This window comes from Carya illinoinensis, chromosome 5, assembly GCF_018687715.1.
Source record: "Carya illinoinensis cultivar Pawnee chromosome 5, C.illinoinensisPawnee_v1, whole genome shotgun sequence".
Lineage (NCBI taxonomy): Eukaryota > Viridiplantae > Streptophyta > Magnoliopsida > Fagales > Juglandaceae > Carya > Carya illinoinensis.
Genome location: NC_056756.1, coordinates 17,865,672 through 17,882,968, shown reverse-complemented (window position 1 = coordinate 17,882,968; position 17,297 = coordinate 17,865,672). Strand labels below are relative to the sequence as shown.

Below are 17,297 nucleotides of genomic sequence, written 5' to 3'. Positions count from 1 at the left end.
TACTTCGTTACTAGATGTAATTGTTTTCTTCCTATCAATTTTGGCTATACTTTTGAGGTATTAATCCTTGTCCAGATCTGCTGCACTGGAGTAGCAATCATTAGTTCTTTAGAATATATAATGCTTTCCCGAACTTTTGCGGGGTGTGTACTAATTAATGTGTTGTCCTCAGTCACGGGTATATTTTTCTTTCTAGTTTCCTGTGAGGGCTATGTTCCTCCAATCATGTGCAATTATCAAGGTGATGGGCATGGCCTTTACATTTCCCTCTTAAAATAAAACATTACTACAAAGTTTAGATTGGAAAACTAGATCATGGAGAGGTCTACAGTTGGACTGGTTTACTATGGGATTGGGGGATTATAGATGGTCTCTTTCTTGCTTCGAAAATTATATATGTCATATATATCTCCAAATTGAGACTAGGTATGGACATAGTTTTGTAGACTACAGCAATTATCCCTCACAAACTTTCAGTGAGAACATAACTTTCAGTTAACAACAAAAAGCCTAGAAAAGAGAGACAGAAAGAGCATCCAATGGAAGTTAGTCAACTGGTTTCCGCTTGAAGGAGTCGGTAAGAAGATGGCAGTGACATTTTCCTTCGAGCAAGTGTAGTTGCAGCGACTTGGACGAACAATTCTGTACACACCACTGCTGGCTAAAATAAAAATATCTTTCCTGTTATCCTCCCCAAATGAGTATATGTAACCCAGAGCAGGTGAAGAATTTCCTGGTATAGAGCTACAATGGATTGGAGAGTCATGAGCACAGCTGAAAGGAATCATGGCAGAAGTAAAATTTCCACTATTTGCAGGGCTTTCAGCAGCCGCCCAAATCGCACTCCCATACAAATCTGCATACAGGTAACTGAACATACAAAGACAGTTAAAGATTGTTACCAAATGTTTGGAAAACTCTCAACACAAATATTTCGGAGGAGTTTTATTCCACTTCTACTTCTTTAGAAGATCATGTCAGTAAATACTAGTTTTAGATAGAAATCGGGAAGAGTTCTTTCTTAAATTACCCACCTTCCAAACATGCATGGATCAGTCAAGGAACGATAAAAATACCCTCCAGATATTGCTGCAGATCCTTCATTATCATTTACATCTGAGTGATTGTAACCCAACACAGGGAAGATTGGATTGATATAGTTAGCCTGAGACTGATGAGGGTTATAGGGGAAAGGACCTTCAAAGACACTCCAACCGTAGTTCCCACCCTTGGTGATTATATCTACCTCTTCATAATGATCCTTCGACATTTTGACAATAATAAGCATAAAATCTTCTACTTTCAGAACCAAAAAAAAAAAAAAAACAAACGATAAAATGCGTGTTAAGTGATATTCAAAAGTAATTTGTTCTCTAAACCTGCCCAGTATCTGCACAGACGAAGTACAGAGATCTTTCTGAGTCAAAGCTACAACGCCATGGATTTCTTAAACCTAGAGCCCAGATTTCAGGCTGCAAGTACTTGTCTTCAGAAGAAGGATTATCTTGAGGAACAGAATAGTTTCCCCATAGACCTAGGTCACTTATTTCATCTGCGCCTGTAATTTGATAGCAACAAGACCAGAAAGATGGTGAACAAAATCATGTACACATTTAAGTTATGTTGGTTATTTAATAATCTAACAGAAAGGGCATAGAACCCTACACATTCTACCAGTTTATGTGCCATTATTACTCACTTGGTAAATTATCAATGTCAAGCCTTAAAATCTTTCCAAGCAAGGATTTCTTGTTTTGGGAGAAATAATAAGGATCACCTCCTTTTCCACCGTCTCCCATCATAACATATAAATATCCATCTGCAGGTCCAAATAGAATCTGTCCTGCGTGATTGAATGCAAACGGAAGTCCCAGTGTAAAAACCCTTCTCACCTCTACTGGGCTGGCACTGTATCCCTGGGAATTAATTTACAAGTATGTCAATAAGCAAAAAACTCCTAGCAAATGTCATAATGTCATGGCTGAGATGCAATAACCGAAAAGGTATATATATATATATATAAATATCTACTGAGAAAGGTACCGATGTGCCATTAGCAGTGAACTCTGCAATAACTTTATGATACCGGCATGGCTGAGCTGCATTAGAAGAACCTATCTTTGCAGGATCACAGTCTACATCTGTGTTACAAGCACACCTTCCAGAACACCCTGGTGTTTTGAGCTTATCACAATTGAATGAAGCAAATAAACGACCATTATGGGCGAAGTTGGGATGAAAAGCCATACCCATCATCCCAAAGCTACTATCAGAGAAGACTCTATCAGACAAATCCATAAAGGGCTTGGACATGTCCAGCCCCAGAGTAGCTCCTGAACTTTGCTCAGGTATGGTGGCCAACCAAATTTTGCCCGATTGGTCAGAGAAGAAGGCACTGTTAGACCCATCTGGATGTGCAACCATATTGAGGTAAGATCCGTTTCCAATTTTCTCAAGACACATGCCCATTGGTGGAAGCACAGTTTCAGTTTTTTCAAGTGAGACTTGTTCACCATTGAAACATATTGATTTATTGTCAGAAGAACCACCAAATGCATCACAGAAAACACTTTTTGACTGCCAGAGTTCGTTTAGTTTGGATGGACTTGAATCCACTGGTGCCCCACCCCTAACTTGTAGTGAAGGGACGAAAGGGGAACTCAGTATAGACACATTTTGACAAGCATCCCAGACAGTCGAGCAAAAGCTACTTGGTGCCTTGTTTGACAGGGATGAGTTTAACAATAGAGGGGAGCTGCAAAGAACAGGAACTGCTTGAGGTCCCGATTCAACCTTAAATAGCTGAGCTGAGAACTTGTCACACCTCTGCAAATAATAAAATTCCATAAGCTTTCAACTATTATGATGATCTTCTCATTTAGAACCTGTATCCAATGCTATACTGAACTTACGATGACAGCTGATAAGGCAGATGACCAACATTACTTAAATACCTATATGCCCACAATCTCTAAGACATAATTTAGGACAAATCCAAAAGCTTCTAGACAAGGACAACTAAAATAATAAGACAAATGTGTTGGTCATTTTTCCCATAAATCGCCAACGAATCACTTTATATTTCTTTGTTTCCACATTCCATTTTCGTCTATTCAGATAGGAAACAAAGAAAGAATGTGGAACAAAGGTATATGCATTATCAAGTAAGCCTGAGCATAATTTACATCCATAGAAATACACGACTTATATCAGGACATCAAGAAGCAGTCGCCTTGACAAGTTGCACCCCTGTATCAATACAGAACAGCCTCTACAACAGGTTAGACATTATGTCGGCATGAAGTAAGTCGATTTCATCATATGTAAAACTAGGACTCAACTTCATATGGTAAGCATCCTGACAAATCAAAATCTTCTTTGGGGTTTATAACCAATCCTTAACGAGTTCGAACAATTTAAAAGAAGCTACCACTATAAAACGATCGACAAGACTTACTGCACAGAGAGTTGATTTCACAAGAGTAGCACAGCCAGGATCAGAGATATTCATGTCATGAAATTGCTTCCACAACTGTAGGTCTTTGGCTGAGTCGCAGCACACACTTCCATTGTAAGGACAAAAGATCAGAGGCCTCTTTGGAATGTGAGGTGCCCCTACGCCAATTAAATCAAAGAAAAGGAATTCAGCGACACAAAGATAACCCAAAAACAGACATTAAACTTAAACGTGCGCGCACATAACGGAATTGAGAGAATACTTGAATCACTGCATAATGGAAGTGAAGAAGAAGGGTAATTAAGCAGTAGGAAGTGAAAAAACAAAATGAGGATTGTGACAGCCACAGAGTCTTCCATCCTCCCAAAACTGAAAAAATACAAGGATCAAGAAGAGAAACAGTAATAGCTAGCCCTTCTCTTCAATCCTCTAATGATACATATACAGTAAGATCAGTCACTAATCATTTGACATTGGATCAGAGAGGACAAAATATACAAACTTTAGTAGTTATCATTTCGACAGAATCAACCCCAAAACTAAGTAACAATTCAAAAGTTAAGTTGACTTGATTGTCTAAATTTGTGGCGTGGACGGAAAATATGAAGGTAATCACATTACACTTGACAGGAAGATCTATAAACTAAGAAAAAAAATGAGGGACAGTATGAGAATAAGTACCATAACCCACTTCCTTTTTTTATTTTCTTTTAAAATTTGATCTGGGAAAGGGAAGAAAGATATCAGACAATAAGAACAGGGACTAGGAAAATGAAAAGACAAATAATATATATTAAAGAAAAAGGCCACCATAGGAGTGATGCATGGTGGTGATTTTCAACAGGATACTGCTGATTTTTCTTTTCGGTTCTTTATATCTTGGGGAGAGATGCACTCCCGCCAGCACACAGAGACCGCATGGATTGTAAGATGCATGATCATAAGACACAAGCATGCGCATGCAGTTTGTTGGCACATAAAAAATTAAAGAGTTTAGCAGAATCGTTCCCCATAAATTCCAAAATCATTTTCTAATCAGCATGATTGTGATGACCCGCTTTCGCGTGTATTTTTACTGAAGAGTTGTTTTTATTTTAATTAATATATTAGTTTATTTATTTTAATTTATTGCGCTTTAAAATTGATTTTTAATTTATTTGATATTGTGTTTTATTTATTTTAGTCGTTTTGCGATTTTTAATCTCTTTCTCGACAGTTTTGTTTTGTTTTCCCGGAGTGAGGATTGGACCTCATCTCTTTCCTACATCTCTTTTTCCCTTTTTCCCTTTTTCCTTTTTTCTTTTCTTTTTCTTCTTTCTTTTTTTTCTTTTTCTCTTTTTTTTTTTTTCTTTCTTTTCTTTTTCTTCTTCCTTCCTCTCCTGATCGGCTCTCTCTCTCTCTCTCCTCTCCCACGCCGGAGCTGCCTTCTGCCCTCAATCCGCCGCCGTCCGGCTGCCGTGCGGCACACCGCCCCCACCGGTCGAAGCCTCTCCCTTCGGCGCACCTCCCCACCAAACCTCAGCCCCATCCGGCCAGCCGTTTGGCTGGAAAACGCCTTTGAAGCTCCCACGGTTTTTGCCTTGATCCGCCGCCGTCGCTCCACCTCCGGCCACCATTTCTTCACCACTTCATCACCGGTCCCTTGCCGTCCTAACCCACCCATTTTCGGCTCCTAATAGTCATCGGAACAGCTCCCACGAGCTAGCTTTCCATTTTGGAAAATCCGGCCATCAACCTCCATTTCCGCCGCCACCCACGGCCAACCACCACTTCCAATAGCTTCATAATCATCCCTAGACCATTCCCTATCAATCCCAAGCCCTGGTTTGTCCCCGTTCAAAAGTAGGTATTTTACAACCCACGGCCACAGTGAATTTTTACTGTTACGTTGCTTTTTCTTCACTGTTTGCAACGCTGCAAGCTTTCTAAAAATACCATATAGCGCTATAAGTATTTTTCCAAACCCTATTTTCAGATTTAAATATATATTGCTCATTCAATAATTTTATCTGCTGGTTGGTTGATTCCGGACTGAGTCCGAGGAGTTCGGGGGTCGGATGGATGGAGGACGGAGTTGCTTGTTTTATTGAATTAGGTTGGTTGATTATTTTTGTGCATTGATATGGCATTTACATGGTGCATGCACGTGTGTTTTTGTTTGATTGAGAAAAGCATGTCTATTGGAGTAAGTGGACTTACGGGTGCGTGTGTATCACGACCCCAAGCCGGGATGGGGTATTATCTCGGTGGAGCTCCTCTGGTCACTCGGGAGCGGAATAAACTGAGTAATGTCCATTGAGTTGTCGCTGGGCGACAACGAGAGCAGGGGCTAGGGGATGCTTGGCTACGAACGCGCCGGGCGCAGAACCGGGCACCGCCCTACGCACCGACTCCATGGCCCTTCGCTGGTGAGGGTTAGAGGATGCTTGGCTACGAACGCGCGGGCACGGAACTGGGCATCGCTCATTAGGTGTCACATGCGTGGTGGTACTCTGCGATGTGGCACTGGAGTCAGGGTGTGCGGATGACCCCTAGGGGAGGTCATGGTGCATACGGATAAAATGGATAATGGTTTGAGATGAATAAAGGCCAAATGTGACTTTTGGCGTGATATTTGGAACGGGTTTGTTTTTGGGCCAAATGGGATTTTTTGGCGTGCGTGGTAAAAATATGATTTTATGGATTTTGCGCATTGGCATCACTTCATGCATATTGTTTGAGTTCTATATGCTTTTATCTGGTGGTGTTTGGATTTTACTTACTTGTGGTACCATTTTTGGTTCTGTAGATTTTGGTGCAGGATTCGAGGAGGAGGAGGAGGCTGAGCTCGAGGATGCGGTTCCGCCGGAGTTTTGAGTCGAAGTTATGCTTTATATTTTGGTTTAAAACTATATTTGTGTTTTTGTAATATTTTATTTATGTATGTTTTAAACAGCTTGTTTTATATTAAGAAAATTCTAGTACTTAGTTATATGACTTTCGTTATCTGTTGCGTGTTCCTTCGTGCACATTTGTTGCTTTTGCACACACTTGGCACTCGTCGATAGGGTGGTGATCGGGTTGTCATCATCTGGACGTCTCGATTTCCCCATGTCCGTGCGTGGGGATTTGGGGGCATTACAATGATCTTAATTCATGATTGATTTATAATTAATGTTTGTCCATAGCATAAATTAATTTCCAAACATTAAAATTAGTGGTTTGAGCATCCTATTCCATTCGACTAGTTTTTATACTCATGTGAATAATGTGAGGGGACAGTATAATTTTAAGTCAATTTAGAATAAAGGTGTAAATTATTATAAAAATCAAAATGAGGAAAAGCTATAAATAATGCCTTGTACTGTACCATTAACCCCTCCCTATTTAAACTTTTTTGAATGAGATTTTTTTGACTTGTGTACATAGTTGTCTGAGCTGATAATCTCTTGCCCAGTTGTCTAGAATTCATGAGTTCGACGTGCATGTAAATGGGCGGGCGAGCTCTTTCATCTACCCTGGAGCTGACCACCATGAATTAAGGGGTATGCAGCACAAGAAGGCAGGAAAGTTTGCTCAATGTTTGCAACAAAGAGCCTACATGGGTTGGCCAGAAAAAGGATGCAAATCATGATCAAGTAAAGAAAATTTTCCCAAGCAAAAATAAATAAATAAAGAAACTTTTTAGAGGAACGTGATCAGTGAAATTAGTTAATTATCCTAAGATCTAACAATTAACTTTATAGGTATCGTCAAAACTTGCGTAAAAGGTAAGTAGTAATAGAACCAATATGCAACTACAAATATATAAATATATATATATATATATATATATATTTATATTTATATAAATGATGATTTAATCGAGATGGATAAACAAGATCTTAAAAAACACATCCAAATCTATATACCTGATTGAGCAATTTATTGTTTCTAAAGTATATATAATCTGCAAGCAGCATCGACATGGTCAATGATTTAGTACAGTTTAAAAAAAAAATTATTTTATTTTCAAGTTAGTGGGTAGATTAGTACACATTGACATCTAATATTACATGGTAAGATTTAATTGATAAAATTTAAATTTCAAAAATTATCTTTTAAATTAAATTATGCCATGTAAAAAGTGTATAATGTTGAGGCTTTGTAATGGCATTACCCCCCCCCCCCCCACCCCCCCAAAAAAAAAAAAAAAGAGGTTTTCTTTTTATCAAGTTTCTGTGATTTTCTGAGCAAAGACATTGTCTACAAGAATTTTATTTGGCCATTTATTATTATCTACAAATTATAATTTTATGATAATTATAAATTACATTTTTTTTTATCGTTTCATTTCAAGAAAATTAGGATACAATGATATTCTCGTTACATAAATGCTAAAGCCACACATGGGTTTTCTCAACTGGGGATCCCGACTGTTTTCTTTTTTATGCTTAGTGATTAATGAAGTGTTTTTTAATAATGTTATGAATTTTTTTAAATATTTAAAGCATTGAAAAAATACATGAGAAAAAAAGCCAAAACAATAAGTATTTGCACTGTCAGGATCTCCATGTGTGGCTGTAGAGCCACTCTTCACGTTATATTATTTCTCTTCCAAAATTTATAATTATCTGGGTGAAGCATATATTTAATGAAAAAACCCACCTTCATTTGATAGTGCTATGTGTTGATTACATTTTTAAGAAAAATATAAAACTTAGTTTATTGTTGACATGCAATTATCTCTATTTTATAATTTTTATATAGTTTGATTCCGTTGTTCAACTTCTTAATTTTAATTGTAAAATATAAAAATATTGGATGTAAAATTATCAATTTTATTGGAAGAAAGCAAATTCAAACATTCTTTTTTCTTTCTTATAAATGGTGTTTTTAAAAAATTTCAACTCAACTTTATGCTAATATGAAAGCATTCAACCCTACCAAACTTATAATGTTAATTTTGTCCCAGGCTTCAAAAGAAAAGAAATATATAGACGAAAAAAAATATTTATAATTATGAATTGTACAACTGTCGCATAATCACTTTAAAAAAAATAAATAAAATATGAAACCTAAATAAAAAAAATTAATTTTTTAATAATAGATTACACTATTTTTTTAAGCGATTATGCGACGTTTACGTACTTTATGATTGTATGTATAATTACTTTAACTTACTTTTTGCAAGGATTTATAAACGTCGTCGTTAACGTGTGTATGACAATATATACGGTCTGGACTCTGGCACATGGATTTTGGACAAATGATGTTTTCCCTTTTAATTCTCTTTGTTGTTTTTATTTTTTGAGACTTCGGTTATTAGGATTTTTATTTCTTTGTTTAATGTTTTTGTTTCTTTAGTAACGAATCATATATACAAAGCAGAAAGTGTCCTTTTTCGGTGGAAATTAGGCCCATCAATATTGAACTTAGTTGATGTGGGGGGAAAATGGAAATTGGGTATATTTTTTTCTTGTAAGGGAACGGCCCATACAATTGGCCCAATTGAACTGGGTGATTTTATACCTTATTTAAAGGGATTTTCTTGGAAATTGGGTAATTGTTTTACCTTATTTGTGAAATACATGCATTTATTTCTGGAAAAATGCTAGAAAGCACGCCAGCCATTAGCCACGAAACACACACCCTCCATGTCATCAATAATGAAATGTCCATTTTGCCCTTAATTAAATCCTTTGTTTTCATTTTAAGACTACCTCATTTCTATGCATTTCATTCTTTTTCCATGGCTAAACACACCGCTATACCAAGTGTGGGAATGAGTTGAAACCAGCTCGATGGAAACCGTTCTGAAACTCAATAAGTAGGATTACGTAGAAGATGCTCCACAAATGACAAGATGTCTGAAATAAATTCTTGTGGGCAAATTCTAGTTCAATACAAAACCATATCCTTCCAGAATCTCTCTAGATTTCTCAATTTTTTGTTTGCAACAGTCTGGAAGCATGGTGCATTTTCAACTCATGCACAGACCTAGTTCCTATCAATTACAAATTACAGCCAACATCCTATAATTCTAAAGGGTGTGATCACCAAACGATATTTCCTTTGGAATGACACCATCTCCATGGTAATGGTTCTCATAAGGGGTGATGTTTAAGAAAATGTTAAGAGGCATAATCCTTTGGGTTATGTGACTAATGAACTGTTAAAAGACACAACCTTTTGGATTATGTGACTAATGAACTGTTAAAAGACACAACCTTTTGTATTTAGTCAAAAAATTGTGTCACTTCTTACAGTTGTGTCATTTACCAACCATTGAGTTACCAATGGTTGTGCTATTTGCCAACCGGTGCATGATGGTCTATAAATAAGGGTTATTGGTGCACAATTTTACTTAATTAATTCTCTTTGTTTATCACCAACTTGTGGGACAAATACCCTCACGGGAGTGTCACCATTTTGTCAAATTTACGTTCAATTTCGTACATTTTGTTTCTCCATTTTTCTATAGTAGTATCAAGAGCCAAGTCATGTTAGAGGAAATTTTTTCACGCATTTTGAAGACAATAAATAGGCAAATGCTTGGTTTGGCAACCACACTTGCATATTATAATCATCTTCGAAGGCTTGAAAATCCAAGAGAGAAACTTTTTCAAATCATAGTGGGAGGATTAGATTACATTGAAAATTTTCAAAATCTTGTAAGAGCATCAGCAATGGAGTATTCATCTTCATCTTCATCCTTGAATTTGAAGATTATGCCTTTAAAATGTCTTGCATTGGTATATGCATATCTATAATTTTGAATAAATTGCTACAGTGTTTATTCAAAGATGAATAACCACTTTTCATCTTCAAATATTATTTTTATTATTCTCTCTCTCCAAACTCCCAACCGGCTCTCTCTTTCTCTCTTTTTCTTTCTTTTCTTTTTTCTCTTCTCTCTCTCTTTTCTCTCTTTGAATATTTTATTATTATTTAGTCAAAAAATACATAATCCAATGTGGAAAATTTTGTTCATATTTAAAATCAATCTTCAAATCATGAAAATTTGCATATGAAGATGAATAATTCATTGCTGATGCTCTAAGTTGTTATTATTTTGAAGAAAATTATTGGAATATTTTTACATAAAAACATAGTGCATTTTTCAATTTTTCATCACCCACTGTCACTGTTACGGGGGGTCGTCAGAGTTCATCACCGCTGTCAGAATTTGTGGACATCGGGAGCACGTCGGAATCCTCAACACCGGTGACCATTTCACCGGACAGAAGTAAGGATACTAGTTTTTGGGTTTCGGAAGAGGTGCAGTGCAAAGAAGAATACATTGTCTCGTAAAACGGGCAGAAGAATCAAAATCTGTGTGGGATAAACGACATAGTCGTTTAGCCCATAGTGCCAAACGACAATGTCGTTTTATCCAGGAATGAATTTGTAGCTGTCAAGCCGAGCCATCCAGCCAAGCCGCTGACTGAGTCACGAGCCAATATCCAAGCCGAGCCACGAGCTAATTTGCAAGCCGATTCTCGAGCCGTGTTGCAAGCCGATAACTGAGCCATTGACCGAGCTGAGACCAAAGCCATTGACCAAGTTGACACAGGTGTTGTTGACCACCGATTTTCAGCTAGACTCAGTTTTAGCAGGCTGAACTGGTTTACCTTGTTTTCTAAACCGGTCCGTGACAGATTTGCTTTTTCGAGCCATTCGAGATCATTTCAAGCCCGATTTGGTCTATTCAAAAACCGTCGTGCTCTAAATTTTGTGCCAAATCATAAAAAAGTATTTGTTGGTCAAAATTATCTTGGGAAATTATTTAGAAGCAGTGAAACATCGAGGAAAGGTCGTGGAAATTCTTGATTGGGACGTCACTTTCATTATTCTCCTTACATAAATAGGAGAATTTCAAGGTTGCCTCCTTGGATTAAATCCAAGTATTATAATTATTAAGTTTGTAATAATTTTTAATTTATTCACAGTTGAACTATTGTATTAAGTTTATTTATAATAGAATATATTTATTATTTCTACATTTTCTTTGTTGTTAATTATTAAGGTTTAATACTTATGGCACTGAAGAAAAGTATTGATCCATCAGGGATAGAAAAATTGAATGGAAGAAATTTCCAGGTCAGGAAAAGGCATATAACTTTTCTTCTAACCCATGAAAAACCTTATATACATTGACAACACCAAAGCCATTGGAAAATGTAGAAAATGGAAATGAAAGTGACGTGACAAGTGAAGATCAATGGGTAGAACACAATGCTTGGGCAAAAGCATTAATCTTGCATTGTATAAATGATCACATTATTCCTCTATTTGAAGACTATGAAACTGCTAAAGAAATTATGGATGCAGTTGAAGCAAAGTATAGTTTATGATTGGATACTTATATACAGTTATTATTAGATAAGTATAACCGAAATTGCATGAAAGAGAATGATTACATTGGCGATTATGTACTTCAAATGAAGTTGATTGCAAAAGAACTATATGATGCGGGCCATCCTCTCACTGATAAAATGTAAGTTATAACTATACTTAATAGTCTTCCTTCATCTTGGGATCATATTGTTACTTCATTAACACATAGTGTAAATGAAATAACAATGACATCACTTCTTGTACTTTTAGTACTTGAATGAGAAATGATGAAGAGGAGGAATAGAAATGGTGAATCACCTAATTTGTTAATGGCTTAGGACAAGCGTTCTACACAGAACAAAATGAAGCCAAAACAGTTTAAGAAAAAGAAATTGTTGAAAAAGAAACAAAAGAAATCATTTATTGGAAACTGTTTAAAGTGAAGGAAGAAAGGGCATTACAAATCACAATGTCCTAATAAGGGAAAAGCACAAGAAAGTAAGGATTGGGATGACAGTCTCAGAAGTAATGCTCGTGGAACCAGCATCAAATTCATGGTGGGTTGACTCTACAGCAACAAGACATATATGCAGGAACAAATATATGTTTGTCAAACTTAAAGATAAACAAACAGGAGAGCACATAGTGTACATAGGCAACAACATATATTGCGATGTCTTGGAGCAAGGTACATGTAAATTTAAAGTAAATGGTTCTGTTATTTTACTAAGTGATGTATTATATGTATCTAGTATTCGTAGGAATCTAATATCAGTGCCTGTATTAGATCTAAAAGGCTACACAGTTGAGTTTAAGTCTAGAACCGCTGTAATAAGTAAGGGAAATGTATCAATGAAAAACGTGAAAGATCACGATATGTATGTACTGAATATTGATATGAATAAAGTATCCATTTCTGATTATTTGAATGTGTCTACTGATTGTGCATATTGATGACATTTAAGATTAGGTCACATAAATAAAAATAAGATGATCAGAATGTGTAAAAATGGATTAATACCACAAATAAACTCAAATAATTTTATATATGTGAATCATGTATCAAAGAAAAAATGAGTAGTAAATCTTTTTCAAAAAGTTGGAAATCTATAGATTTACTAGAAATTATATACTTTGATGTTTGTGGATCTTTTAAAACTAAAACTCATGAGGAATGGAGTACTTTATTACTTTCACTGATGACTATTCAAGATATGAGCATATCTACTTACTCAAACATAAATATGAGGCAATTGAGAAATTTAAAGTATTTAAATTAGAAGTAGAAGCCCAGTTGGGTAGGCCATTAAAAGTTTGAATAGTGATAGAGGATGAGAATTTGAAGCTTTGGATAATTTCTACAAATTGAATGGTATAAGACACATTTATACTATGCCATATAAACCTCAACAAAATGGTATTGTAGAAAGGAGAAATAGAATTCTATTGGATATGGTGCGATCGATGATGGCATATCCTGATCTACCAACACATTTTTGGGGTAAAGCATTATCGACTGCAATATATATATTAAATAGAGTTGAAACCAAAGCAAAACCTCTTACACCTTACGAATTATGGACAGGACATAAACCAGACTTAAGCAAGTTCAAAGTGTGGGGTTGTAAGGCACAAGTGCTTATCCCAAGGCCATTAAGGGATAAATTAAAAAGTAAAACCTGAGAATGCAGGTTTATTGGATATGTAGAAAGCGACAGATTTTATCATTCTGAAAGAGGATTGATAGAAAGTAGGGATGCTGTTTTCTTAGAAAATACAAACCTTATTACTCTAGTTGATCAGATAAATTCATTAAATGATTTAGAAAATCAACAAATCTCCACTAACACTGACAATGAAAATTCTGATATTATTCAAATACAGAATAATAAGAATAAAAGAAAGTCAAATGGAAATCAATATTCAAGAATTGATGTTGGAGACAGTGGGAGTAAAAGAACCAGACGACCATCGATATTATTTCAAGATTATTATACACTAAATACCAGTTTGAAAAATTTAGAAAATGATCCTGAAAATTTTTCTGAAGCAATCAATATTATCAATTCAGATAAATGGCTTGAGATCATGAAAGATGAAATAGAATCGATAAACAAAAATAATATTTGGGAGTTAACAGATCTTCAAAAAGATAGAAAGGCTATTGGTTGCAAATGGGTTTTAAGAAAAAATTTAAAGTTGATGGTAATTTGGAAAGATATAAAGCAAGGTTAGTGGCCGAGGAATATACCCAACAATCAGGTATAGACTTTGTAGATACATATTCGCCTGTGGCGAAGTTCACATCCGTAAGGATTATCATGTCTGTTGTTGCTAGGATGAATTTGAAATTATATCAGTTAGATGTAAAGATAACTTTTCTTAATGGTGAATTAAAAGAAGATATCTTTATGATTCAACCAGAAGGATTCCAAATTAAAAGACATGAAGAAAAATTTTACAGGTTGAAGAAGTCACTGTATGGACTTAAGCAATCTTTAAGACAATGGTACTTGAAATTTCATCAAGCCATTTTAGAAATGGGATATGAAATGAGTCTGCTAGATCATTGTGTATACATATGAAAAAATGATAATAAGTTAACATTATTATCTTTATATGTTGATGACATATTATTGTCAAGTAATTGTCTAGATATGATGAATGAAATGAAAGAATTCTTGAAATCTAAATTTGAAATGAAAGACAAGGGTGAAGCTACCTATGTTCTTGGTATTCTAGAGATAGAAATTCAAATATATTGTATTTAGATCAAGAAAAATATCTAGAAAAAGTACTTCAAAGATTTGGTATGGAAAATTGTAAATCTTTAAATACACCTATTTGCAAAGGTCATATTTTAAATAAAAGTATGTACCTAAAAGATAAGGAAGAAATAAGTAAAATGCTTAATGTTCCCTATGCTCAAGCTGTGAGAAGCCTCATGTATGCAATGACAAGTACAAGACCATATATTTGTCATGCAGTAGGATTGGTAAGCAGATATCAATTTAATCCAGGTAAAGAATATTGGCAAGCAGTGAAGCGTATATTAAGATATTTACAATGTACCAAAAATTTAAAATTATGCTTTGGAATCAGTGATCTAGAATTAATCGGCTACAGTGATGCTGATTTTGGAAGTGATGTAGATAATAGAAAATCTACATCTGGACACATATTTTTATTTGGTGGAACATCAATTTCTTGGTTGAGTAAGAAACAAGGCTGTGTTGCTAAGTCTACTATGGAAGTAGAATATATTGCTTGTAATAATGCAGTAAGTAATGCGGTATGGATGAAATGCTTTATTGAAAATTTAAATTTAGGTACATCCATAGAACTAGGGCTGCAAACGAACAGAGCCGCTCGTGAACAATTTGAGATCGACTCGTATAAATTCGACTCGAACTCGGTTCATTTAATAAATGAGTTGTTCGTGAACACGAATATTGGTTCGAATATTAAATGAGCAAAACTCGTATAATCTCGACTCGATTCGGTTTAGACTCGTGAACAATATTCGTATAAACTCGATTCGACTCGTTTTGAGCTCGTCACAATACTCGTAATATTTTTTTCTCTCTCTCTATATATACTCTTACATATATTCTTTTATTGTATATATTTGATGTGTTATATCTATTATTTTTGCTACTTTGTATAAGTAATATATTTTGTTACTTTATGTATAACAAGGTGACGAAAGAATAATGTTGAGATAATATGTATTAAGTTCATAAAAGAATTATTGAATCAAATGTTTATAAATTGTAAGCAACTCTAATTTGACTACGACACTTTCTTATCTAATTTCATTTTGATTATTTGGTCATATTTAATATTACTAATAAGAGGCGCATGTGCACAGTGAAAAATAGAAATCTATTATAATAAATATTTATATTTTCATACGCTCCTATGAAAATATAATTATTATATAGCATTCACCTAAAATAATTATTAACTATAACATAAAAATGAATGTATGAAAAATAATTAATTTTATTAAACGATTAATTTTATCTAACAATAAAAAAATATATTTACATTTTGAAATCATATATTTAAAGAGATCATTAAATCAAAATCATTAATAAAAGAAAAAATATATATATAAGTAACTTAAAATATAAGCAAATAAAATATTACGCAATATTAAAATTTATTTTGTTACATTTTAAAACATTTGGTATTTAGTTTCCGCTGTGTCTTTAGTTTTATTTTGTTACATTTTATTTCTATCATATTTTTATCAACATTGGGTATTTATTTGAAAAAAAAGAGGAGAAAATTATAGTTAGATTGGTAAACTTAATGCCCAGCCCGTGTGATGTGGCCCAACACTCTAAACCCCACCCAAAACTACATCGTTTGGGGCTAGGAAAACAAAAACCCTAATTCATCTATCTTCCCCTCCCACTCTTATGCGCCGCACGAGATCTGCCGCTCCTTCTTCCATTTTCTTTTTTTTTTTTCTCTTCTCCTAGCCACCACCCATGAGCTGCTCCCACCGCCCCCATTGTCACCACCGCTGTACAACGTGGTCGTGCCTCCCGTTGCCTCTGATCGCCGCCGCAACCTCCACAATCCTCTGTTCGTTTGCAGCATCAAGTGAGCCAAGTTTTCTGCAAGTTTTTTGTAGCCTTATAGTGAAATTGCATAATCGAGGATCTCGAATTCTTGGGTAAAGCAAACAGTTTGGAGTAGCTCTGACTAGTGAATTTTTCATTGGAATCTTGAAATGTTTCATTTTTGTAATGAACGTGATATTTGTAGTTCCGGATATGGTAGTGTTGGCTGCGGCTTGCTTTGATTATTTGATATAATTTCTTCTATATCGCTTCTCTCTTGGTTTTCAATCTCTCTGTTGAAACTCTATATTTTCTCTATTGCAATTAATTTCTACGTTGTTTGTGAGAATCTGTTGCTACATGCTTCTTTGATGTGGCTGATCGGTTGGGGGCATTGGGGTTCAACATAAACAGAGCATTGATTTTTCAACAAAAACAGAGAATTTAAATCGAACGAGTAGCTCGAGATCGAATCAGTTTGTTTATTTAATTTACACGAATTCGAGTCGAGTTTGATCTTAACGTGTGTTAGGCGAGCCGAGCTCGATCAGAAGTTTTTAAATTTTGTCGAGCTCGAGTCGAGTTCGATCACATATATGTGCTAATCGAGCTCGAGATCCCCTATTCGAACTCGGCTCGACTCGATTCGTTTGCAACCCTACATAGAACCAATCAATGTGTTTTGTAAAAATCAATCTACCATCTCATTGATAAAAAGTGAAACACAGAGTTCTAAAGGAAAACATATTGATGTGCATTATCACTATATTTTAGATATAGTGAAAAAAGGTGAGGTCAAAGTTAATTTTATTTTCTCGACTGAAATGGTAGCAGATCCAATGACCAAAGGTTTATCTTTGGAGAAATTCAAAGAACATGTGACTAGAATAGGATTGAGAGAAACCTAGGAGAAGCGATCTCATGATCAATATGCTTAACTCAGGAAATTCTGGGGATGCCTAGAAAAT

General features: G+C 35.2%; 1 protein-coding gene across 1 annotated transcript; it reads right to left on the bottom strand.

The window, feature by feature from the left end:
- Nucleotides 1-233: 233 nt before the first annotated feature.
- LOC122310606 (HIPL1 protein-like) lies at nt 234-4,188 on the bottom strand. The gene is made up of 7 exons (XM_043124653.1): nt 3,720-4,188; nt 3,458-3,615; nt 2,044-2,826; nt 1,700-1,916; nt 1,380-1,558; nt 1,035-1,261; nt 234-870 (listed from the first exon to the last, which is right to left on the bottom strand). Exons 1-7 carry the CDS (start codon nt 3,814-3,816, stop codon nt 492-494), a joined length of 2,040 nt encoding a protein of 679 aa, XP_042980587.1. The 5' UTR covers nt 3,817-4,188; the 3' UTR covers nt 234-491.
- Between the last annotated feature and the right edge of the window lie 13,109 nt (nt 4,189-17,297).

What these genes read in the sequence shown, in the direction of transcription:
- LOC122310606 (XM_043124653.1), bottom strand. Translation starts at nt 3,816, where the DNA reads ATGGAAGACTCTGTGGCTGTCACAATCCTCATTTTGTTTTTTCACTTC. An exon ending in TCTGTGCAGATACTGGGCAG is followed by an intron (nt 1,262 to 1,379) that starts GTTTAGAGAACA and finishes AAAATGTCGAAG; the next exon opens with GATCATTATGAAGAGGTAGA. An exon ending in GATCCATGCATGTTTGGAAG is followed by an intron (nt 871 to 1,034) that starts GTGGGTAATTTA and finishes TTGTATGTTCAG; the next exon opens with TTACCTGTATGCAGATTTGT.